Source organism: Pseudogymnoascus verrucosus, assembly GCF_001662655.1.
Source record: "Pseudogymnoascus verrucosus strain UAMH 10579 unplaced genomic scaffold scaffold_5, whole genome shotgun sequence".
NCBI lineage: Eukaryota > Fungi > Ascomycota > Leotiomycetes > Thelebolales > Thelebolaceae > Pseudogymnoascus > Pseudogymnoascus verrucosus.
Genome location: NW_017263656.1, coordinates 473,975 through 498,194, shown reverse-complemented (window position 1 = coordinate 498,194; position 24,220 = coordinate 473,975). Strand labels below are relative to the sequence as shown.

Sequence of the window (24,220 nt, the reverse complement as noted above, 5' to 3'; positions counted from 1 at the left end):
TATAAGAACATGATATCATGTCCAACGCGGCAATATTGCGGTTCGATCATCTTCTAGTCGATGCTAGCTGATAGCTTTCAAAGGGCCTATCATGTCAAGAAATGCTCTTAGACACCCAAGTGCAGCTGTTGACTCATTGGCCAAGAACACCAAGTCCCTTGCTTACATTATCGGGGTTGATTATTAAGCACGATAGCTGCGTCTTTTGTGCGGTGCGCGGTTTGTGCGGGTTTTGGCCACCGCGAATGACATAGTAGTGCCACAAAGAAATGTGAAGGCACAAACATCGCAAAAGGTAGTTACTTACGTATATATCACCATAAGAAGCTCTCTTCTTATGACTTAATTTCATACTTATCTATTTTCCCGGTTGTGTGTCGAGAGTCACTTATCATAGGCTTCATAATACCCTTCTCGGCGAAATGGACCCTTCGACCCCACCATCGCAGACGATGGAGACTTCGTTTCTCCTCTCAAACCTCCACTGCCCTTCCTGCGTGGCTAATATTGAAAATGCGCTTTATGCGCTGTCCCCCCGGCCTCTTAACGTATCACCGTCGATCGTCACGTCGTGGGTGACCGTCACGCATCCCACAGACCTGGAGATATGCACCATACAGCATGCACTCACCGAAGCAGGGTTCGGCATATGCAGTGTGACGGAAAATGGCATCGCACGAGACGTGTCTACTTCAGATGGATCGGCATTTGGAGATGTCCACGGGACTCTTGATTCAATTCTCGAACGTAGTGAATGGTTCGGCGGGCCGAGACATTCAGGCAGAAGTGAGGACTCGGAGAGGCTCAGGACAAGACACATTCAGGACTGCGAATTATGTAGGACAGAAGGATATCAGACCACGAAGCCGAACGGAAAATTAACAAACACACCGTCGCACCAGCCTCTGCTACAACCGGATACTCATGTCAACGCCATGGATTCGCAGCCCCCGCTTTCGTCGCCGTCGTCGCAGGAGCCGTTTGTGGTTGTCGATGGAGGAGGAGAAGAGGATATCTGGCGTGCGAGCGTTGCTATTGGGGGGATGACTTGTGCGTCCTGCTCGAATGCTATCACGACGGAGCTCGAAAAGAAGAGCTGGGTGAAGAACATCAATGTCAACCTCATCTCCAACAGCGCGACCGCAGATGTTGTTGGCAAAGATCACGTCGATGATTTGATATCTACCATTGAGGACCTCGGATACGAAGCGCTCCTAAACTCTGTCGCCGATACGAATGCCGGGAAGGAGAAAGACATGTGGCGGGCGAGCATAGCGGTTGGCGGAATGACCTGCGGATCCTGTGCTGCTGCAATCACGAATGCTTTGCAGAAAAAGGACTGGGCTAAGGAGGTCACCGTTAACCTGATCGCGAATAGCGCCAGTGTTGATTTTAAGGGAAGGGCTCACCTCGACGAGATCATGAAGGCAATTGAGGATCTTGGCTACGAAGCAACGCTTGATAAAGCTATAGATTTGGGGCAATCAACACAGGCCACACAACGAAGAACGGTTGAAATCAACGTCTCCCAAATGTTCTGCAACCACTGTCCCGAGAAAGTGCTCCGGTCGCTCGAAGTCTTCGGAGACGCGATTCGCATTGAGAAACCACTGAGTATCAAAGACCCGATTCTAAGGCTCAGCTATGTGCCTCAACTGCCTAATTTCACCATTAGAGATATCATTGCCACGATATCAGGACTGGACCCCAAGTTCGAGGTATCGATATACCATCCGCCAACCCTCGAAGAGCGCTCCCATGCACTTCACGCTCAACAGCAACGTCGCCTACTCATCCGTGTCGCCCTCACAATTATCATAGCAATTCCAACCTTCATAATCGGCATTGTGTTCATGAGCCTTGTTCCTTCCTCAAATCAGAGCAAACACTGGCTTATGACACCCTGGAAAGCACAGGTTAGCCGCACGCAATGGATCCTCTTCCTCCTCGCTACGCCCGTATACTTCCTCGCCGCCGACGTTTTTCACAGACGTGCCATCAAAGAGATCCACTTCCTGTGGCGCCGTGGCAACAAGACTCCTATCCTACAGCGCTTCTACCGATTCGGCAGCATGAACATGCTTATGTCTCTTGGAACCTCCATAGCATATTGGTCCTCAGTCGCGCAACTGATTTCTGCGGGTGCTAACCCCTCGATGGAAGTTGATGAGACAAGCTTCTACTTCGACTCGGTCGTCTTCCTCACCATGTTCCTACTAATCGGGAGATATATCGAAGCCTACAGCAAGTCCCGCACTGGGGACGCCGTCACGCTTCTAGGAAAGCTTCGTCCAACGACTGCAGTCCTGGTTAACTGGCCCACTGGTCAATTGTCCCAAGTGCCCGTTGACCTCCTCGAACTAGGCGACACTGTACGCGTGATGCATGGTGCCTCACCACCTGCTGACGGCGAGATCACAGTCGGCGAGACAAACTTCGACGAGGCCAGTCTTACAGGTGAAAGCAAATTGGTCAAAAAACACATCGGCTCGTTGGTCTTCGCGGGCACCATCAACAGAGGATCTCCGGTCACGGTGACAATCAGCAGTGCCTCCGGTTCGGCGATGCTTGACCAAATTGTCCAAGCTGTGCGCGAAGGTCAAACGAAACGAGCCCCGATTGAGCGTTTAGCTGATTCCCTGACTTCTTACTTCGTCCCAGCCATCACAGCGCTCGCCATAGTAACCTGGATCGTCTGGCTCTCCCTCGGCCTAAGTGGCGCCCTTCCCGAAGACTATCTCAACGTCCACCACTCCCAAGGTGGTTGGGTGACTTGGTCGCTACAGTTTGCAATTGCCGTCTTTGTCGTGGCCTGTCCCTGCGGGCTTGCCCTCGCTGCACCAACAGCACTTTTTGTTGGCGGCGGCCTCGCTGCACAGCACGGTATTCTAGTCAAGGGCGGTGGCGCGGCGTTTGAGAAAGCTAGCCGCCTTGATACCATCGTCTTCGACAAAACCGGCACGCTTACCATGGGCGGTGACCCAGTCGTAACTGAGTACCTCCCGATCGGCCCCTCAGATACCGCCCACCCCGTCCTCGCCGAGCGCACTCTCCTCTCCCTAATAGCGAGCGCCGAAGACAACAGCACGCACACACTCGCCAAAGCTCTTTCCTCCTTCTGCGCCGCCCAGCCAGCAGCCGAAATCGAAGACGTACACCAAAAGCCCCGCCTTCTCGAGGTTCACGAGCTCCCCGGCCGCGGCATGCGCGCTCTCGCCTTCCTCGACGAAGTCTTCACCGAGATTCTAATCGGCAACGAAGCTCTCATGAGCGAATACTCCATCCCCGTCCCCACCTCCGCATCCACCGTCCTCTCAACCTGGAAGCGCGAAGGTGACAGCGTCGTCCTCGTCGGAATCTCGCGACCCCACCCACCATCCTCGCCGCCCGTCCCACCCGCAACCTCTGACCACTTCCGCCACCTCTCCGCTATGTTCGCCGTCTCAGACGCAATTCGCCCTTCCGCACCGGGTATCATCCGCGCCCTCCACGAGGCCGGAACATCCACCTGGCTCCTCACCGGGGATAACCCCATCACCGCTCACGCCATCGGTCTCAAACTCGGCATCCTCCCCCAAAACATCATCGCTGGCGTCCTCCCCGCCGAAAAAGCTGACCGAATCCGCGATCTCCAGCGCAGCATGCCAACCTCAGGCCGCTCCTCCCGCCGTGCCCTCGTCGGAATGGTCGGTGACGGAATTAACGACGCGCCTGCCCTCGCCGCCGCGGACGTCGGTATTGCCATGGGCGCTGGAAGCGATATCGCTATCTCGGCTGCGGAATTCGTGCTCGTCTCGTCGGAACTGAAAGCCCTCGCCACGCTGCTACATCTCAGCCGCGTCGTGTTCCGCCGCATCAAATTCAACTTTGCCTGGGCGCTGGTGTATAACATGATTGCGTTGCCGGTTGCGGCGGGGGCGTTCTATGCGCTCACGCCGGGGGGGACGCATGTGCGCTTGGACCCGGTGTGGGCGAGTTTGGCGATGGCGGCGAGCTCGGTGAGTGTGGTTTTGAGTAGTTTGGCGTTGAGGTTGAGGGTTCCGGGCATTGGGTTTAGGGTTGATAAGGGGCTGGTGGGGGATGAGGAGAGGCCTGTTGTTAGGGGCCCGGTTTTGTGAGAGGGGTAAGGGATTGGATGTGAGAATATTATGTATTAATCTGGTGTAATTGATGTGGTTGCGATATATATTTATAGCTTTTCGGGATTATGCATAGATTTACTCGGCACAGAGTGCTGCAATGATATGAATTATTATTATAGGAACCGTTCTCAGTTTCAGTTCCCCACAGAGTCCACCTGTCAGATCAGGTGCTATTTCTGTGTTACTTGTCAGGTTCTTCCCCGTGGGACCTTGCGGACGAGTTGAGGCTACCCACAAGCGGGCATCTCAAACATATAAAATGTCACCGGCGTACCAACAATTGGTAAATAATGACGCTGCGTTGACAAAATACTCGCAGGACACCTAGAGTGGCTTCGTCCGCCAGTGGGAGGGAAATGAAGCGCCATCCCTGGAAGGTATCAAAGCTACACAATTGCTGCCCAGTCAAAGTTCCGGTGGTGACGGTGACAGTTGCCATCATCAACTTCTTGTCACCGTTAACTTGATCTCGCTGTTGTTACTCCATTCCCGTCATCCCCTCTTCCCACCACTATTAGATATTGTGGACATGCGCATCAATCTTTGTTATCGCCTTGGAGCTAGCTTTTTTAGTCCCTTGTAGAAATTTCTCGTTGCCACAAAGGTGGATGTGGTGGAGAAGATTTATTTTTTGGCTGGCTTATCTTTCCTTTCTTCCTGTCAGGTTAGGCCTTTATACAAGACACTCCCACATTTGATGCCATTTTTTGAAGATACTTTTGACGATTGTGGTGGTAAGGCCGCCTGTCATCCATTTTCTTTTGGACTCTCCTTTAAACCCCTCAAACCTATATCTTCCCTGAAAACGCCCCGAGAGCCTTTGTGTCTATACGCCATGGCAGCCCCCACAGACAAGCACCCATTATAACCACTAGATAACTTTGAGTCAGCCATAGGAAACCTGGGCCCTTTTCCAGAACCATGATAGTCTTCCCTTTCGTCTTTCGTGAGTCGGCTCGTAACCTTAGCTCTTCATAGACCTCTCACAAGTCAATTCTGTATTCACGGCAGTGGTGGAATTTCAGAGAACAAGTTTGGTGCTGTATCGAGATTTGTATTATCTAATTTTCGAACGGAGGGCTTGAGAGTTGGCTCAGTTTTGAACGGCTATCTATGGCGTATTATCAACTTCACGCAAACATACGCATCTACAAATCCACCTCATCTTTCCATCTTTGCACCCTCATTACGCCAACACTGGCAGGACACCTCTGCTTATGCCGTGTCTGTCACCACTGTTACTGAAGCGGGGGTCAATTTTGTTTTTGTTTTGCTCCGTCCCCACAACCCCTTTCCGTATATCAGTCAACAGATATAACGACAGCAGAGCACAGCGACAGCAAGAGCGTAACGGCAGGAAAGAATAACGACAGGAAAGAATAACGGCAGGAAAGAATAACGACAGGAAAGAATAACGACAGGAAAGAATAACGACAGTAAGACCCCTACCACCAAACCCTTGCTCTACTCACGGCCTCCTTCCTTAACCTGTGTCTCCGCAGCCACAAGACACCGCTTGAGGGATGTCTCTATCCGGTGCCACTGTATCTCAAGGTGGTATTCGAGTGTTTTGATCAACTTATATATACTCTGACCAAACTTTAGGGCTGCGGTATTGATCGGAAAAAGCGCAATATCTTCAATGGAGTCTGGCACACGTAGGCGACTCATTTATGTAAGCTACATATCACTAAACCCACCTTACCCCTCCCTCCACCCTTTAATCCACCCTAGGTGGTATAACGCTACGTCCTAAAATGATAGAACGTACAAAGGTTTCTTACGTAAAGGTTTAACTTAAAAGAGGAGGTAGGGGATTAGACATAACGGCTTTAAGTAACACGTTACTAGGATATAATAGATGCTGTATTAAGTTGAGCACAAAGCTCCTATCTAGCAAACAACTATCTACTTACATAGTAGAGCCGTGCAAAGGATATCCTTAATATCATGGATAACAAATACCTAACATATCGTTGTTATCGTGGGGTTACTACAGTCCCATTGGTTCTAGAGACTAGAGCCTGGGAACTAACCAATGTAGAGCCCGCCCTTAGTCAGGAGAGCTAGGGTCTCGGGAGTCACTCGACTCTCTGGGCTGTCCTTCCTCCGACCTGCTCCGTCTAGAGACCCATCGTGGTCTCCAGACTTCGCTAATCCTATATGAGTTTCCCTGTTTGACTACCGGAATCATTATTCGGATAAACTATGTGGCCGAAACCCACGTCCCGGACTAGCGTCGGAGCACAACTACCAGATCAGTTCAGCCCACTCCGTGATCATTTACCGACTAACCCAATGCTTGTTTCTGTAGCCAACGCTTGTAACCCTGTACAGCATGGGGATATGTGCATATAGTTGCTTAGGGACAACGCAGCGAGTGCCATGGGGCTGCTGCCGAAACACTAGGATTCGGGCCTTTAAGCCTACAAAGGTTCACATAAGCCTTTAGCCCCGCATTCGGCACGTTATTTCGCCATGAGTGCACGCGTCAACTTTAAAATCGATTGTGGAGGTCTTCTAAAATTTCCTAAAACAGTTAAAGCACTTAAAAGGCAGCAAATAAGCCAAACGTTCCATTGCCTGCTAGAAAACCTTTCCACATATCATCTCACTTCTGACAGGCTAATAATCAAAAATATGCAGATAATGCGGCATATGCCATATTATCAGGGATTGAATGTGGCCTCGTTTTAAATTTCGGCCGCTACCGGCGCCTCAACTGTTGCTAATCCAGCCCATTTCTCTTTTCACAACAGCATACGCGGCCTTTTCTAGTGAGAAGGCACCGGTGCCGTCCTACCTCCACCAAAGGCTTGACAATAGAGGCATATGTCTCGGTCCTATATCACGCCATGGCCACCGGTTAGCCCAGTACTTGCATAAGTCGCGCAAGAACGACGCTTGAGCTTACCAGGCATACGCATTAGTTCTGTTCACTTAATATAGCAGGACGGACCAAACCTCATACTAGCAAATATCACACAACAGTAGCATCATATGCAGTATGTGATGCAGACGCCCCGTGCTTTGAGTGTTTTTAATCGACTTATAGTGAATATCGTGATGTCGAACATATCTTTACAGTGGACAGGGGGTTTGGTGCTAGTCACCGAAATATATCTCAATGTGAATATCGGCTTATTAGTCGGGCCGAAATTCTAAGCTATATGAAAGGCGGGGATGTGGATTCCAGGTCTGCCGCGTGGCGGACGAGCATGTGGGAATCGGGGGTTGGGGAAATGCGGAGAGCAGTAGTGGGGAAACCTAGTCAAAACCTGTAAACATCAATGCGAATTAACAGCCTTGACAAACCCTCTTCGGTCAAAACCTTCCTTAAAAGACATGGAACATCGAGCCGAGCACTACTTGGATCTTTTTTCAGCCACCAGTCGTCCGATGGTCTAATTGTTTCTTGCGGCCATTGTCGTGCACTCGAGTGACGCACAGGAAGCGACAACAGAACAGCACCAATGTGCGTTATGTGCCGAGCAGGGGCCAACGTGCCTTGTGGCATTCTCGAAGTTACTCATAGCGTAGCTAAAGCTTCGATGAAATCGACGACGGCAATATTCCATAATTGAGATCACGCGCGATGCATAGCTTGACACAATTTCCAGTGACGGGCCATACACACTAAAGGCGATATCCTCGGCGATACTCTCTGATCGATCAGCCACCTAGGCTTCAAGCCTCATTGCTCACACAGGCACAGAGGAAGGCTATAAGAAGGGGATCGTTTCCTACACTCACCTTCCTGTCTAGCAGCCAGATTCAGCAGCTTCTCTAATCGCATAGCTTTCACCACTCGCAATATCATGCATTCCTTCTCACTTCTTCTCGCTGGCGCTTTTGCTGTGCAGCCAATACTGGCTTTGCCCGGCAGCGTCACACATGTCTCCGACATCAGCAAGCGTTCAGTAGATACGTTTCTCGCCAGTGAAAGCCCAATTGCTTTGGCTAATCTCCTATGCAATATTGGCTCCGCTGGCGCATGTGCGTCGGGTGCTGGATCTGGTCTGGTTATGGCTAGTCCTTCCAAGACCTCCCCTGATTGTGCGTTCCCTTCATCCCTGGTTCGTTTCCGCTACTCACACTTACGGCAGACTTCTACACGTGGACTCGCGACTCTGCTTTGACTTTTAAGTGCATCGTGGACACGTTCATCAACTCGTACTCTGCTACTCTGCAGGTCGAGATTGAAAATTACATCATTGCCCAAGCCAAGCTGCAGACAGTTTCGAACCCGTCTGGAAGCTTTTCGGACGGATCTGGCCTTGGAGAGCCTAAATTCAACGCTGATGGAACTGCTTTCACTGGCAGCTGGGGCCGGCCTCAACGCGACGGTCCCGCTCTTCGCGCGACGGCGCTGATTGCTTACTCAAGATGGTTGATTGCTAATGGGTACACCTCCACCGCGAGCAGCCTGGTCTGGCCAGTCATCCAGAACGATCTGAGCTATGTCACACAGTACTGGTAAGTGATGCTTACTGAGATTACGATTCATTGTTAACAATACATAGGTCGCAGACAGGATATGATCTTTGGGAAGAAGTTGGTGGTGGATACAGTTTCTTTACTGTTGCTGCTCAGCACCGTGCTCTCGTCGAGGGAGCCGCTCTAGCAACACAACTCGGGAAGACTTGTAAGTCTATCTACAAGCCTTCGCATTACATTAGTATTAACTATGCGACTAGGTTCCAACTGTTTGACACAGGCTCCTCAAGTTCTCTGCCTTCTCCAGAACTTCTGGAACTCAGGTGGTTACGTCGTCTCCAACACCAACAGTGGCCGTACCGGCAAGGATGCCAACAGTATTCTCGGCTCTATTCATACCTTCGACCCATCAGCTGCTTGTGATGCATCTACCTTCCAACCGTAAGCAGCAATCTCATTGATACTTTTAGCCGCTAACCTTCGTAGTTGCTCTGATCGAGCTCTTGCCAACCATAAGTCCGTTGTCGATTCCTTTAGATCAATCTACACAATCAATAGTGGCATTGCAGCAGGTGTTGCTGTAGCTGTGGGACGATATGCAGAGGGTGAGTTGGGCTGTCCTAAACGCTGGCAATACTAACCGAAAATCCAGATTCTTACTATGGTGGAAACCCGTGGTATCTCAACACTCTCGCGGCAGCCGAACTGCTTTATGACGCTCTTATCCAATGGAATAATATTGGAAGCATTACAATCACTTCTGTCTCCCTGGCTTTCTGGAAGGACCTCTACTCTTCTGCAGCAGTCGGAACATACGCATCGTCTACTTCAACCTACACAACTCTTTACAACGCCGTGAAGACTTATGCTGACGGCTTTGTAACCAACGCCGCAACATACACGCCCTCGGCCGGCAACCTTTCAGAGCAATACTCGCGCTCGACCGGAGCACCACTCTCGGCCGCTGACCTGACCTGGTCGTACGCCGCTCTTCTCACTGTCGCAGCACGTCGTGCAGGCGTCGTACCAGCTAGCTGGGGCGAGTCAGGTGGTAATTCCGTACCTTCTACCTGCTCTACATCTACCGTATCTGGCACCTACTCCACCGCGAGCGTCAGTACGTTCCCCGCGAACCAGACACCAGTCACTGGCGTCGTAACCACGACTGCTAGCGGTAGCACCGGAACCGCTACCACCACAACTGGAACCTCAAGCGCAACTAGCACAGCCTCTTCTTGCACTCTAGCGACTAGTGTCGCCGTGACATTTGACGAAATCGTTACTACGACCTACGGCCAAACCATTAAGATCGTTGGCTCAGACAGCATTCTTGGCAGCTGGAACACGGGCTCTGGGACCTCACTTTCAGCTTCGGGATATACGTCGAGCAACCACCTGTGGGCTGGCACGATCTCGTTCCCAGCTGGAGAGGTTATTCAGTATAAGTATATTAATGTCGCTTCTGATGGAACGGTGACGTGGGAGGCGGACCCGAACCACACGTACACCGTGCCAGCGACCTGCGCAACGGCCGTTACGGTTAGTAACACGTGGCAATAGAGGCTTCAAACGTGGCATGGCGCGCTGGTAATATGATTATTACAAGCTGTGAGAGTCTACAAAAAGTTGGTTAAGTTTAGGATTAGTTCTCTTCATAAATGGATCCATGTTTTGCCCCCATTGCGGACCCCTCTGTGAATGGTCCGGTCATAATGTAGTATTTCGAGGTGTGCCGCTTCGAGGTTTTGATATTTGATTTAAGGGTTCTAACGTTAGTTCTTTTCGACTCATCAATACTATAGTGCTTCGTGGAATATCTCGACGATTTTCATGGATCTTACAATTGTACTGTTACGGCCCATTGGTAGTTAAATGTAGTACGCAAAAGTATAAAAATGACCTAGCAAACTCATTAGCTAAAAAACCAACAGGATAGACACAATTAATAGGGGGAAGGAGGAGATGAAGGATAGTGGTAATAACTCGGATCACACTCGGCAGCAAATGGGAAACTAAAGTAGTAGATCCAAAACGAATGGTCCGAGGCATGGGATAGAGAGACCAGGGGGTGGATGACCTACAAGCTTGTGCCTAGTCCGACGCAAAAAAAGCTGCAACTACACACAGTACTACGCCAGCCCCTCAACTCGATCATTATACAGACACAGACGACTGCGAAGGTCGAACCTCGACAATATCTGTTTTAAAGACAGGGGCTAGACATCACGGATAGTGAGTGCAAATGTAGCTAAGGTGGCTAAACGGTGCGACACCTACTGCTAGCATCTCTAGAGCAAGCTACACTTAGGGGAGAAATTTTAACGGAAATGAGAAGGAGAAAAAACCTAGATTTGAGGGAGATCCACAACGCGCCCGCATAAGCTACGAAGGCTGCATAATTTGCAATATGCAGCAGTTTTGGAAAACGCACGAGCAGTGGGAAACACTGAGTTTTTCTAGGTATGGTAGTACAGAGAAAGATCATCAGAGCCTAAGACAGCAACACTGCTAATCGATTCGGCCATTCTGCTCTACTATCCTCCCCTTGTCTCTCCCTCTTTCAATTTTCAACTACTTTTCTCCTCAACTTTTGAGTTTTCTGTGCATTTCTTCCCTCTCTTCTCTTCACTCTTCCACGTTAGCCCCTGAGCTTCCTGCCCCTGTCTTCCCTCCTCTCCCCCGCCTCAACCCTTCCTCTTCCTCCCTAGCTACTGCCAACTCGTACTAACCGTCGCCGTACATCCAGTCGTCGGCACTGTATACGCTCTATTGCTCCCTGACTCCCACGTCACCGTTCCCGCACTATTTACTTCAATAAATTTATATTCAAACGACGTTCCCGGCGTGAACGAAATCGTAACCGCCCACAGCGGATTTGAGCTCGTATACCCTGACGCGGAGAGTGCCACCGCGCTCGCCGTGCTCCAGCTACCAAGAGCAGCGATTGAGCCAGAGATCTTGACATTCGTCCCGTACACCGTCGTCACCAGCTCGTTGAACGTCACGGCGACCGAGCTGCAGGAGCTAGAGGCGCTGGAAGTGCTGGAGGTGCTAGAGGTGCTAGAGGTGCTGGATTTACTGGAAGTGCTGGAAGTGCTAGAGGTGCTAGATTTACTAGAAGTGCTGGAGGTGCTGGAGGTGCTAGAGGTGATAAAGGTGCTAGAGGTGCTAGAGGCGCCGCTGAGTCCAGGGCAAATCCCACTCCCAGTCAGCTTAGCCGTCGGATAGAAAATGCGCGGCAGCCCGCTCGCCATCGCAACCGCGAGATTTCCGCTCGAGTCAACGGTGTACGCCGTGCAGCTCAGGATCTCGATAAGTGTCTGGCCGGCCGAGAAGCCAGTGACCGATGACGATAGGCTTTGCGTATAGCTGCTGCCACTGGCGCCCTTATTCGAAAAGACTGCCACAATCTGTGCACCCGCCTGGCCCTTGCGCAGTACGATGGTCGTTGTGTCTGAGTAGCTGGGCACTGCCTTGTACGTGACGTAGGTGGAATCTATATATACGGCGCGATTGCGGATTTGGTTCACCGACGCGATGAAGGTGTAGAGGGTGGACCCGGTGTTATACCCCGATAGCCAGGTTGCTTCGCGGTCGTAGGGCACGTTGCCGCCGCTATAGGCCTGCTCTTGACCGGCGTAGATGATGGGGATGCCGTCCATAAGCATGGTGAATGCAATGGCATTTTTCTGGAGTGAGAGGTCAGAAGTGAGCGACGGGAAGCGCGCGACGTCGTGGTTTTCGAGGAAGGACCCCAGAAGCGTCGTGTCACTGCACGTGGACTTCATGGTGTTGATTCCGTTCACGAGGTTGCTAATGCTGCCGCTGGTTGTTTGGAAGGCTTGCGTTATCCAGTAATAGCTGTGTGGTGTGAGTGCGGTGTCAGAAAGGGGTCGGGGGGGGCTTACGCGGGGAAGTTCAATACGCCAGTTATGGAGGTCTGGTAGGGGCAGACGTAGGCGGGATCGCCATTATAGACTTCGCCGAGAGCATGGATGCCGCCAGCAGCGGCTTGAAAGCTAGGCCAGAAGCCAGTGTTGACTTGTTGGACACTGTCAATGCGCAGGCCATCAATAGTGTAGTTTGAGACGAGCTCCGCGATCCAAGAGTTGAATTCGCTTTGAACGTCCGAGTCTTCAGTCCTAAGATCTGGCAAGGAAACGGTATTGGAGCCCATCCAGCACTAGATCTGGATTAGCAGCCATCTCGAGCCTGCAATAATTGAGTACCACTTACATTTTTAATGCTTGTTGCGTCAGTATAATCGATCAAACAAAACGGATGATAGTAGGATTCCTACGAAATATCAGTTCCATGTTTGCCACAAATGCGGCGTAACATACCGAGTTAAAGGGATTTAAGGTACTGTAATCCACGCAAGCCCCGCATCCAACATAAGCCATGTGGTTAGTAACAACGTCAACCATGAGGTACTATGTTTTGTCAGCCTCATGAGTAAATCTCAACCTACAGCGACAGGGTTTAACTCACCATGCCTCTGGCATGCAGCGCAGCAGACAACGCGACCAAATCCGCTGCAGTCCCAAAATTCGAATTCAAAGAGTATATGTCTTTGGCCCAGTACCCATGATACGCAGCGCCATCACCCGTCAATCCATCAACCTGCTTGACAACAGGACTAATCCAGACCTATCCCCTCGCGTCCACAGTTAACAACGCACATGATACCACTACCACTATTTGGTTTGGGACATAGGATGCTTCGTCAAGAACTTACGGCTGTAAACCCCATCCCTTGAATGTAGTCCAAATGATTGGTAATCCCCTTCCAGGTCCCACCACAATAATTCTGATCCGCTGTATTGCAACTCGCGCTCGTTGACCCATCGGTCCTTGCAAAGCGGTCCGTCAGCACCTGATAGATAGACTGGCCACGCCACTGCGCAGGCGTCAACGCCGACACCGTGGTCACGCACGCCGCGGCCAGTGAGAGAAGCTTGGAGAAGCGCATTTGGACTGTATCTAGAGTACGTTGCTAATATAGCGTATGCAAAGCTCGAACAGGAGAGACGAGCATCGATGGACTTCTATATAAGGAGCGAAAGAGTGATGGTGGGCAACCTATCCTTGTACTTCAATATCCGCATCTCAGCTTCTCGTGATCCCACCCCATCTCATCTCATCCTTTCACCATCATCACAACTCATCGCTAGCTTGCAAACCCAATTTACTCACCCCGCGCCGGCTCTATTTCGGCGGCCAGCACAACAGGAAACCGCCGACGACTAACGGCCGGCCGCACGTGCGTTGCTCTAGGATACCCTAAAAAGCAGATACCTGAAAATAAATTCCCTTACAATCCGAATATACGCCTAGGCATCTGCTGTAGATAGACATAACCTCACAAGATGGTTAACACAAGTAGGATGCATGATATCTAGTTGTATTACCGTGCTAAGCTATGGTGGGTTCTTGAGTCGCAAGAGTCACATGTCAAAGTAGGTTCTCTAGCTATAGCTTCAATACAGTACGTTTTACAGCGACTGAAGATTGGGTTGGGACTACAATCTTCCTTCTCCTATGTATCTAGTGTAGCTCCCGTAGAAGCCAAATCTCCGAGTAGATTAGCCCTAATCATGTAAAGCCGGTTTAGTAAGCTAGTGATCCCACGAGACCATCCCCTTACACTAGTCTTGCATCTATATCTTTCGGGCCTTCTGAGTGCTAGACTACAAACTCGAGCATGGCATGATGGCGATTGCGGGATTTTACGTTAACGGTGATGGTCGAGTTCAATCCTTAGAGGTTTAGCGCAGCTGCCCTAATTACTGTTAGAGCCCTAGCCCTTTAATACTCTAGATTCGAGTAGCTAACACTCTTTTAAAATAAGGAAAAATACAAATATGACGTGTATGCGAGAATGGTCAGAAAGTTAATGAGGATCTAGATCCAAATCAGGACTAAGATCGGCATCAGCACCGCATCAAGCTCATTACGAGGTCCGTGATGAGGATAAAGTTTTACCACGACATCCAGGGGTAGGGGGTGGGGTCACATATTGCGCGCCAACAGAAAGAGCCGGCGGGGTCACATATTGCGGGACGACAGAAGAGCTAGCGTCGGTGAGGAGAACCATGGGGAAACGGGGGACGCGTGGCAGACAGGCTTAAGCGATATTTTTGTTCCACAAGACGATGCCAAGACGGCAGCGACAAGAGAGATCGGCAGAAGTGCATTATGCAGGTTTCGAACTCTCGACCAGCCCTAAATCTCCGTGCCTACTTCAACAATTTTCTCTGCCGCAATCCCCTATTCTAATCCGAGAAGCTTTTCGTATTCTTGCAGGGCCCGCAGATACATCTGCTCCATTGGTGGTGTTGCGGGGTAGGCGAGCCGTCCTTAGCTGCTGAAGGTTTCGCCAGCTCTCAGGAGCCCGCTGATGGGATCGAGGGATGTGCGATCGTCATCCATTGCAGGTGTATTGTGTTGTTGTAACGAAGCTAGGTGGTATGGATGTGCAGTTCGGGCAATAATAGGACGTCTGTGAGACGTGGGTAAGCCCTGTGGAATTCTACGGCTCCGCTTGCATCGGCGTCAGAGAAGTTCCCGGAGATATTGTTTATTTTTATGCCTCGAGAATCATTCAGTATGCCAAATATATTAAGGTAGGGACGATCTACGACTTGATTGCTCTAGGTGTTTCCGTGGCGCAAAATACGTCGCTCGCTGTACTTCGTTGAGACTGAGAATTTCTGCCTCCTATTGACAAAATGGACTGCAGGGTAGAGGTAGTCGACTTAGACGTTAGCGGCGGGGGACTAAAGGTGTACTTGCAAGGCGAGCGTTGACAAGCAGATAGGCTGAGAGGAAGTTGGATGATGCTAACCCTAAAAAAACTAACTAATTGGTCCTGTCATGTGCGATCCTGTGGACGAGCTGATGCTGTTCATTGATACACTTGAAGGTGGCTCAAACATATAAAATGCCACCAGCGTACCAATAGCTGGGTGAATAATGGCGCTACACTGACAATGCTCGCAGGCCACCCAGAGAAGCTGCGCCGGCCAATGCGTGAGGAAATGAAGCGTTATCCGTTGAAGTTATCAAAGCCATATAATTGCCGCGGGGTCAATATTTCGCCGGTGACAGTTGCTGTCGTTAACTTCTTGTCGCCGTAAACTCAGTTTTACTGTTGTTCCTCCATTGCTGCCGTTCTCTCTTCTTTTGTGGACACGTGCAGCGCCCATGAAGAGAAGCGTCTGTGGAGAAAAATGCTTTCTTTGGATTCAGAGTGTACTTCGCCCAGAGCAGACGAGTGAAATATTGTTGCTACAGGGATTGGAACAGGTCCTTGAACGAGGGATCGCTGCCTATTGCGTCGTCTATAAAATGGCTGAAGACGCACTTACCCAGTACAGTTTTGTGAAAGGCAGGCTCTGGAAACTCTGTGCTCTGTAGACTGTGCTCTTGGGATGGGCTTATGAACGCACTCTTTCGTTCTCCCCTTGAATTTTCCTCCAAACCCTCCAAACCTCTCAGACACACCCAACCCACCCCGCTAAAAACACTCTCAGAGCCTACGCATCCATATGCCCATTACAGCCCCGGCCCACCCCACAAGGACACCTGCACTCATCTCGAGGATACCACAGACAGGCATCTTTCGTAGCCTTCAGCGCACTTCTATTCCGCAATAGGGCGCCTTGCTTCTTCCCCAGAATCAGGATAGTCTTGCTGTCCTCCGTCCTCTGTGAACTGAATTATGATTATAGCCGTTCATATACCATCTACAAGATTACTCTGCATTTACAGCAGCGGCGACATTTCAAATAGCAAGTGCTGTGACTATCTACAAACAGAGAGCTTGAGTCTCAGCTCGATTTTGAAACGGCTCCGGTATGTTCTCAACTTTAAGGCACAGGCACACACCTATAAATCTACCTCACATCCCCTATTCATACTCTCCTTCCGTCATTATCGAGAAGTCGAAAGACAACTTGTAAGGCTCCGTTCCTGCTGTTTAACTCAAGGTAGCTGTATTCCTAACGCAACAAGTAAACTTCATCACACTCCCTCTCCGCAACCCTTTTCCGTAAATTGGTTGACTGGTATAGCGACAGTAATGTAGAACGACAGCATGAACGTAACGACAGCAAAGAATAACGACAGTAGTACCCCTACCACCAAAACTCCAAACCCTTGCTCTACTCACAACCTCCCTCCTTTACCTGTGTCTCCTCAGCCACGAGACGCCGTTTTGAAATGTCTCCATGCCGCGACTCTGTATTTCAAAAAGATGATGATGTTTCTTTGCAGAATGGGCTTTGTTAGATAAAATGATTTAACACAAGGGGGGGTTATTTTGTTTTTCAAAGACTGGCTGCAAACATTGCCTGCCGTGTTGTTGAGTTTGTACGGACTTAACGGACTTTAAGGGGAATGCTCATCCTGCATGCTCTCGTGAGCATGCAGGAACGCTCACCCTTAAACGTCACCTCAAGGAAAGGTATGCTTACGATAGCTACAGGACATTAATAGATTAGAACCTATTACGCGATAATTACGGCTGATGAGGGCCTAGTATATGAATATAACCAGCGCAATGTTTATTTGGTTGCATTCTAGACTTCTTATGAACGATCGACGACCGGCGATGACATGACGTTAATACGCTTAGCGCGATCGACGACTAACGGCCGGACATAAGCTCGCCTTAACACGTGGAAATGAAAATATGAAATATAAAAGTCCCAACACTTCTTGAAAAACACTTGATTTACATTCATCGATTCGGTTTCCGTCCTCTAAGTCCTTCCAACTACCAAGTATCATTCTGCTAGCTACAACGTCTCTTTCCAACTTCTACCTTCAAGCACACCAACGTACCTTAGAAATGTCTCACTATGGAATCAGTACGGAAGGCACAACCATTGTCTCGGACTTCAAGGATCAAGTGAAAGGAAGAATTTTCCTAATCACCGGCCCAAGTCAAGGTGGCATTGGCGCTGAGACAGCCATCTCTCTCGCCCATGGATCACCCGCAGCTATCCTCCTCCTTGGCCGTTCCCTTCCAAAGATCCAGCCTACAATCGATGCCATCCATGCTATCGACCCATCTATCACCACAAAATTCATCCCCATCTCACTCGACTCCCTCGCTAGCGTTCGTGCGGCCGCTTCATCTATCCTTAACGATGATTCGATCCCAAAACTCGACGTAGTTATCAACAACGCAGCCATAATGGCCTGCCCCTACGGCCTTAGCACCGATGGCTTCGAGCTCCAACTCGCGACAAATTACCTTTCACACTTCCTCCTCACCAATCTCCTCATGCCGAAAATCCTCCTGGCTGCGCCAAATGCACGTGTCATCAATGTCGCTAGTGTGGGCCATTTCGCGTCTGATATCCGATATGATGACCCAAATTTCACAGGAGGGAAAGACTACGTCGCCACGGTCGCCTACGGTCAAGCCAAGACAGCAAACGTCCTCTTTTCAGTTGGGCTTAATGAGAAATTGGCCGGAAAAGGGGTGAGAAGTTTTGCACTGCATCCAGGTAGTATTGTGAGTGGGCTGCAGAAATATTTTACGCCTGAGGCGATGGCTGAGGCGCTGGCGCAATGGGAAGAATCGGGAAAAAAGATGCCAACAAGTAAAACCTTGCAGCAGGGGTGCTCGACAACTTTAAGAGCGGCTCTCGATCCGAGTTTGGCGGAGCAGAACATGGTTTATTTGGATGATTGCCAACCCAGTGAGGATCCGGAGATAGTTCAGCCGTATGCGATTGATGGGGACAATGCCAAAAGGTGTTGGGTTATGAGTGAAGAAATGATTAGCGAGAAATTTGAGCTCTAGATTCAGGTAGCAAAATTTCAAGGGGTTGCTAAGAGTCTAATTATGCTCTGTTTTAATGCTGTCCCAGGGCGACATGGAGCACAGTCGCGGCGGATACGGGAATACCTTGTTGATGTTGCGCGCGATCAGCCAAACAGCGGCCAAAAGCGGGGTAAATAGGGGTCAAAGAATAAATGGTCGTGAGTATCTAATTAAAATCCATAAAGCTACCCTTCACCTTCATTACTACCAGGGATAACAGGACCGCTCGCCCCTCATCTCACACCACCACTGCGTCTGTTTATAGATTTCCCCTTCCGCACCACCAATCAAGATCCACCACTTCTTCATAAACCAATTCTGCGCTTCCCAGCTCCGTATATCCCACGGCGCGCCCGATCCCATCGCTGTACTCCCACCACCCAGACTTGATCCCCAGCAAACTAGACCGTCGTTTTCGAGATCTTTACACAACTCGTCCTCATCAATCATCGGCTCCTCAGCACAAGCGAGTTTGATGAGACGCTCTCGGAAGGTCGGAAAGGGAAGCACGTCAATGTATGGATGGTGTCTGTACATCAGTTGCGGAGCACACGGTCGTAGGTGCGTCTTCAAATCTAGGAACTCGCTCAGGCACGCCGTCTTAGCGGCTGATTCTGAGATGGAGTCGCGGAAGAAATGCGACTCAGCACTGTCGCAGCTTAAACCTTCGAGAGGGATTCCTAGAGACGATGCATTTGTTACGCAAGCGGCAACAAATAGGACTTGCTTGATTCGGAGGTTATTTCTGCGGATATCAGGTAGGGATGTCTCGTATCCGTGGTTGGCGTTTTGTAACAGTAATATTTTGTCTGTACGGAGTTGTGTACTATTAGTAGCGCACCCTTCTCTTGTGCCATGTGAGGAGGAGCAATCTGCGTCTAGTAAAGTCTCGTGTGAAAGCGCCTTTAGCCCAGCTTCCAAAATGCTCCGTAGGTCTATCTTCTTCTCTGATATTTGAAGCCTCATCTTCTCATCGAGAACTAGACCCTCTTGTTGAAGTAATTGACTAATTGTGCAATACCCTTGAGAACTTTCAGGGGGGATTAAAGGCGGTCTTCTAACAAGAATTGACTGAGGCTGCTCATCTGCATCGAGTAAGCTACCGCGTGACTGCCCTGTTCTGCTAAATGAGCCATCCCTGCTCCCCGCCTCTGAAAAGGCTCGCGAACAGGAGTCTGTCAAGGAGGCCGCATGAACACCCTCTGCCTCTAGCGAAGCATTGGTGAAAATGCCCATTCTAGGCTGGATATATCGGCCATCCTCGTTTGCCTGATTAATTGGGAAGGCAGACCCAGCTATGTCTTGGAGGACCTGTAAATTCCTTTTTTGACGCTCTCCTGACCAGACGTAAGATTAGTCTTGCAGTGATAGGCCATTCCCTGCATCCTTTGGCTTACGGTAGTTTTTCTGGGCCCGCTTATTCTGCATACGTCGTCGCTCGGAGCTCTGCTTCTTGGACTGCGTTTCTGTAGACATGCTGTGATGGGTGGACAGAAGGGAAGAGAACTAGCACACGCGAATGATGTAGAGATGTGTGCTCACCACATCTTTCCTCAAGGTGACGTTAACGGTAGGGCGCTGCTCATGAGAGTATGCAGGGTGGCGTAGTAGTGTTGTTAAGCGAGACGATGCTTACGAGAGCATGCAGGATGATGCAGTAGTGTTGTGTTAAGCGAGACGGTGCTCACGAGAGCATATAGGGATTATATAGTTAGCGTTAAGCAAGGTAATGCTTATAATGTTCTTAGTTTATTAGCAGAACTTAAGGGCCTCACCCGGCTCACCCGGCTCACCCTGCTCACCCTGCTCACCCCTCGCCTCACCCTTCAGGCGGCAAGGGGCCGCGATTCCACGCTATGCCTACTGGCACTATTGAGACTATTAGCCAGAGGATAAGCAAGCTTGTGTATGGCAGAGCGGACGGGATGCCCAATTCTCTTGAGTCTATGATCGTATGTGAGTGTTGTTCGTGTGTTGGTGGATATATGGTTGTGTGGCTTGACTGACGGAGAGAGGGAGGGGGATGCAAGAGAATGCTTCGGTTTCTATGGTAAGGTGAACCGATTTATAAAATGACTGGATTGTGTTGCAAGTATGATTTCTTCGATATTACGTTGTAGGTGGACCATGGCCATTATATATTCCGCTTGGTTGAGACGACCCCCTTTGTCAATAGTGGTGATGCCTGGCTTCTAGTTATTGTGAGATTCAGGGGCAAATATCATCGGCATGGTCATGATTCCCCGAACCTGTTGAAATAGTGAACTATTGGAGACGATGCGATAGCATTTGCTCTGTGCAACTTATTTATTAGACTCTGCATGTTTACACTCATCTCCTTCCCCTCCCTATCTGGTATTCTCCCACAGCAGCTCCCTCGTGCGGCCGGAAAATATATTCGTAAATATCGGAATACGACAGTGGCCCAGTGGGTGGTAAGACCACACACATCACGGACGAGTCCTTTTTGCGGGCCAACAAGATTCGCACCATGGGATCTGAAATTGATGATGCACTCGAAGACGTTACTCCAAAGATTACTTGGCGATCTAGAAGTACTAATCGACGAGACAACGAGGGCCCAAGCAAACCAAGATATCCATGACCCTGAAGCCAGCACCCAGAGTCTCGAGGCCCAGATCGGCCGATAAAGAAACGGGGGCTAGTCATCATGCAAAAGGTCCTTCAGAAAGGTGATTTTGGGTTCAACATGAAGTATCTATTGGAATTCCAAGGCTTAAATCGGAATGGAAGTATAATAGAGACGTCAAATGGCCCTATCAAGCATGTAGAACACCGAGGCCTAGATCGGCTAGCAAGGAAACGGGGGTCGATGACAGCGAGAGCATAATAACAGACGGTGAGAGGATAATGACAGCGGCAGATTACATGACAGCAATGAGATCCGCGCCACCAAAAACATCAACCCCTCCCCGATTACACCCACCAAACATCAAAGGTGGCCGTTATACAGTCCATCAAGGACTGTGAAACTCTGGTGAACAGGCTGTTACTGGAGTGGTGCCCTACTCAAGCCTCAGAAGCGCGTACGCTTATATAGCCGCCCACAGCTCACTCAGTATCCAATCTCAGCATCCACGCCTGCGAAATGTGAATTTACAACATTTTTACTATATTCTCCCCCCATAACTACTCTACAACCCCCCCTTCTCCCTCCTCCGAAACCTCACCTCAAACCCCAACTGCCTCACAAACCACGAATTCCACAACGTCCATTCCCCCCTCCTCCCCTCGGGGAACTCCACCTCAAACTCCCTCAGTAGACTGGGTACAACCTTATAAATCTCCAACAAACTAATATTCCTCCCAATACACGTCCGGCTTCCACTCCCAAAATGGAACATCGCCGCGTTCATCTCCTTAATCCTCTCAACCTCCTCGCTACTCCCATCCCTCGGAAGCCAGCGCTCGGGTCGGAAGTGCGCAGAGTCGGACCCGAAGATCGACTGGTTGCCGTGCAGAACCCAAGCGGAGCAGCCGACGATCGTGCCGCCGGGGATGAAGTTCCCAGCGATCATAGCACCGCTAGGTGGAACGATGCGCTCGAGCGGTAATCCCGCAGCGGGGTGAATGCGAAACGCCTCTTTGATCACAGCATCCATATAAGGAAGTTTCTGCGCCTCGGCCCACGAGACAACGCCCGGCGTAGCATCAGCGAACACACCGCGCTGTTCCGCATCGTCCAATTCGGCGAGGAGGCGGGACAGAGTAGCAGGGTGACGGAGGAGGTAGTAGAAAACCGACGATAGGGAGATAGCAGTTGTTTCCGAGCCCGCGAACGCCATCGAGACAGCGAGGGTGAGGACTTCCTTCTGCGTCACGGTATTGGGATGCGTCTCCTGCGCGGCGATGAATTTAGACAGTAGATCTGGCGGGCCGGTGGATGGTTTGCCGGGGGAGGAGGCCATGCGTTCCTCGAGGCGGGCGCGGGCGAATCGGGCGACGGGGAAGGTGGCGTCGATGAGGCCGTGTTGGGCGGCGAGGAGGTAGAGGGGGTTTTTGAGGAGGAGGAGGTCGAGGAAGGGGATTTGGCCTATGGGTGCTACGTAGCTGAATAGCTTCCCGAGATATGAGATTATACCCTCGATGTCTTCGTTGCGCTCCAGAAAGCCGTGGCGCTCGGAGTATGTCATGTTCCCGATCACATCAAAGGCATAGAACTGTAGCCAGCGCGCGAAGTCGCAGGTTATGCCTGGGGAGGCGAAGAGCTTGTCGGTTTGGGAGAGGAAGATGGAGGTGGTGCTGTCGACGAGGGGTTCGTATTGGACGAGTGTTGACATGGAGAAGGCGGAGTTAATGGAGCGGCGGAGGTTGGCGTGGAATGTGTTGTCGGTGGTGGAGAAGAGACTGGGGAGGCGGTGGCCGTTTGAGACGGATTGTTGGACGGGGTAGAAGTCGCTCTTGATGTAGCCCTTGTTGAGGCCGTAGATGTCCTTCACAGCCTTGGGATCGGCGAAGCTGAGGTAGTTGGGGCCGAGACGAACGACATCGCCGTGTTTCTTGTGTAGGGCGATATGGGTGACTTCAGGGCGGCGCTGGAGGACGTCCCAGAAGCGCCACCAGTTTGTGATGCGCGCGAGGAACGGGCCTGGGTATTTGTTGAGGGAGTGGTGGAAGTAGTTGCGCGTGAAATGGACAATGACAATGATGGCCAGTGCAGAAGGCCAATGCCGTGCCATGACGGCAAGGGCATCTTCGAGAACCATCGTCAAGCGCGTGGTGGGAGGTAAAAAAAAAAGGAAGGAAAGTAGACGCGACGACAACAACAACGAGGAGGTAGAAAATCACTCAGACGACGTCGTTGCAATATAAGCAGGACTGAGACATACCTGTTCCACAACAACAAACAGAGTACAAAGAGAAAACCACGACCTCACCATAGATATGTAGCTATCCAGCACCAACCTCCACTCTATCCCATCCCATCCCATCTCCCCACTCCCCGCATCATCCCTCCCCCACCAACCCGATCTCCGCCATCGCGCCTACGTCGCAACTGAACCACACAAGTAGAACCCTGCGGTCCTCCGCGGTCTCCGCATCAACTGCCGATAATACACCCGTCCATCCATCGACAAGCGCCCGGCGCGGCGTTCACAAGCCTGTCTGTGACGGGGACCGGATGCGAGCGTGGGTGGTGGGGGAGGGAGGGGAGAGGGAAGGATGGCGGGTAGGTGGGGCTTAGGGTTTTATTCCCGGCCCTACGGCGGCGTGCTGAAGATGGCGATGGCATGTGGTTGTCTCACCTCGCCTCGCGTAGAATAGGATAGAGCTCTTACTGTTCTCGGCAGTTCTCTTCAGTCCAAACTCATGCATCTTCATGCACAATCCAATATCCCATCAACGGCCCTGACGCGCTCCTGCATCTCCCATGCCATCATATCCAACCCATACCCCATCGCCTCCATACCTGGCAACCAGCCCCAGGAGATTGGCACTACAAGGCCTCGAATCCTTCGAAACCATCAGGGCCGATATCACCTCACGACACAGGCGTTGCGGCGGTAAGAAACCCCAGAGTGTCGCCGCGCCGCAGTGACCATTCCCAGTGCTTACGTGGGTCCAAAAAACAGTGGAATCGTCACACAGTGGCGTGCGTATAGGATCAAAGCGCGGGGAAGTAACCGACGGACAGCGGGGTTCGAGTCGAGGTCTGGGAGCTCCATCGCGCCCATCTCGGTACTCCACACGCACCCACCCACCACCAATCCACTGTCAAACCACAATCAGGACTTGGCTCGGCAAACTCTCCCCCCAACTCGCCCAGAAGGAGGTTTAATTG

General features: G+C 50.8%; 6 protein-coding genes across 6 annotated transcripts; 3 read left to right on the top strand and 3 right to left on the bottom strand.

Annotated features, from left to right (window-relative positions):
- The first annotated feature begins 47 nt into the window (after positions 1-47).
- Positions 48-5,091, top strand: VE01_01858 (uncharacterized protein). Its single transcript, XM_018271373.2, has one exon. It carries the CDS (start codon positions 423-425, stop codon positions 4,116-4,118), a length of 3,696 nt encoding a protein of 1,231 aa, XP_018133799.1. The 5' UTR covers positions 48-422; the 3' UTR covers positions 4,119-5,091.
- Positions 5,092-7,370: 2,279 nt separating this feature from the next.
- On the top strand, positions 7,371-10,194 carry VE01_01857 (uncharacterized protein). The gene is made up of 6 exons (XM_018271372.2): positions 7,371-8,198; positions 8,249-8,618; positions 8,666-8,787; positions 8,840-9,020; positions 9,066-9,184; positions 9,232-10,194. The coding sequence occupies exons 1-6, from the start codon at positions 7,961-7,963 to the stop codon at positions 10,137-10,139; spliced, it is 1,938 nt and encodes a 645-aa protein (XP_018133655.1). The 5' UTR covers positions 7,371-7,960; the 3' UTR covers positions 10,140-10,194.
- A 967-nt stretch (positions 10,195-11,161) lies between these two features.
- On the bottom strand, positions 11,162-13,699 carry VE01_01856 (uncharacterized protein). Its single transcript, XM_018271371.2, has 6 exons — positions 13,318-13,699; positions 13,071-13,229; positions 12,923-13,012; positions 12,816-12,875; positions 12,488-12,762; positions 11,162-12,440 (listed from the first exon to the last, which is right to left on the bottom strand). Exons 1-6 carry the CDS (start codon positions 13,549-13,551, stop codon positions 11,288-11,290), a joined length of 1,971 nt encoding a protein of 656 aa, XP_018133656.1. The 5' UTR covers positions 13,552-13,699; the 3' UTR covers positions 11,162-11,287.
- A 3,581-nt stretch (positions 13,700-17,280) lies between these two features.
- Positions 17,281-18,418, top strand: VE01_01855 (uncharacterized protein). The gene has a single exon (XM_018271370.2). It carries the CDS (start codon positions 17,434-17,436, stop codon positions 18,394-18,396), a length of 963 nt encoding a protein of 320 aa, XP_018133653.1. The 5' UTR covers positions 17,281-17,433; the 3' UTR covers positions 18,397-18,418.
- A 40-nt stretch (positions 18,419-18,458) lies between these two features.
- On the bottom strand, positions 18,459-19,989 carry VE01_01854 (uncharacterized protein). Its single transcript, XM_018271369.2, has 2 exons — positions 19,815-19,989; positions 18,459-19,754 (listed from the first exon to the last, which is right to left on the bottom strand). The coding sequence occupies exons 1-2, from the start codon at positions 19,891-19,893 to the stop codon at positions 18,622-18,624; spliced, it is 1,212 nt and encodes a 403-aa protein (XP_018133654.1). The 5' UTR covers positions 19,894-19,989; the 3' UTR covers positions 18,459-18,621.
- Positions 19,990-20,715: 726 nt separating this feature from the next.
- Positions 20,716-23,378, bottom strand: VE01_01853 (uncharacterized protein). Its single transcript, XM_018271368.2, has one exon. It carries the CDS (start codon positions 23,142-23,144, stop codon positions 21,573-21,575), a length of 1,572 nt encoding a protein of 523 aa, XP_018133651.1. The 5' UTR covers positions 23,145-23,378; the 3' UTR covers positions 20,716-21,572.
- Between the last annotated feature and the right edge of the window lie 842 nt (positions 23,379-24,220).

Excerpts from the sequence above, each read along its gene's own strand:
- VE01_01856 (XM_018271371.2), bottom strand. The coding sequence starts at position 13,551 with ATGCGCTTCTCCAAGCTTCTCTCACTGGCCGCGGCGTGCGTGACCACG. Across the intron at positions 12,763-12,815 it reads ACGCAACAAGCATTAAAAAT|TGCTGGATGGGCTCCAATAC; the intron begins GTAAGTGGTACT and ends ATCCAGATCTAG. Across the intron at positions 12,441-12,487 it reads GGCGTATTGAACTTCCCCGC|CTATTACTGGATAACGCAAG; the intron begins GTAAGCCCCCCC and ends CACACCACACAG.
- VE01_01853 (XM_018271368.2), bottom strand. The coding sequence starts at position 23,144 with ATGGTTCTCGAAGATGCCCTTGCCGTCATGGCACGGCATTGGCCTTCT.
- VE01_01854 (XM_018271369.2), bottom strand. The coding sequence starts at position 19,893 with ATGTCTACAGAAACGCAGTCCAAGAAGCAGAGCTCCGAGCGACGACGT. Across the intron at positions 19,755-19,814 it reads GCGGGCCCAGAAAAACTACC|GAGAGCGTCAAAAAAGGAAT; the intron begins GTAAGCCAAAGG and ends ACGTCTGGTCAG.
- VE01_01857 (XM_018271372.2), top strand. The coding sequence starts at position 7,961 with ATGCATTCCTTCTCACTTCTTCTCGCTGGCGCTTTTGCTGTGCAGCCA. Across the intron at positions 9,021-9,065 it reads GATGCATCTACCTTCCAACC|TTGCTCTGATCGAGCTCTTG; the intron begins GTAAGCAGCAAT and ends TAACCTTCGTAG. Across the intron at positions 9,185-9,231 it reads TGTGGGACGATATGCAGAGG|ATTCTTACTATGGTGGAAAC; the intron begins GTGAGTTGGGCT and ends CCGAAAATCCAG.
- VE01_01855 (XM_018271370.2), top strand. The coding sequence starts at position 17,434 with ATGTCTCACTATGGAATCAGTACGGAAGGCACAACCATTGTCTCGGAC.
- VE01_01858 (XM_018271373.2), top strand. The coding sequence starts at position 423 with ATGGACCCTTCGACCCCACCATCGCAGACGATGGAGACTTCGTTTCTC.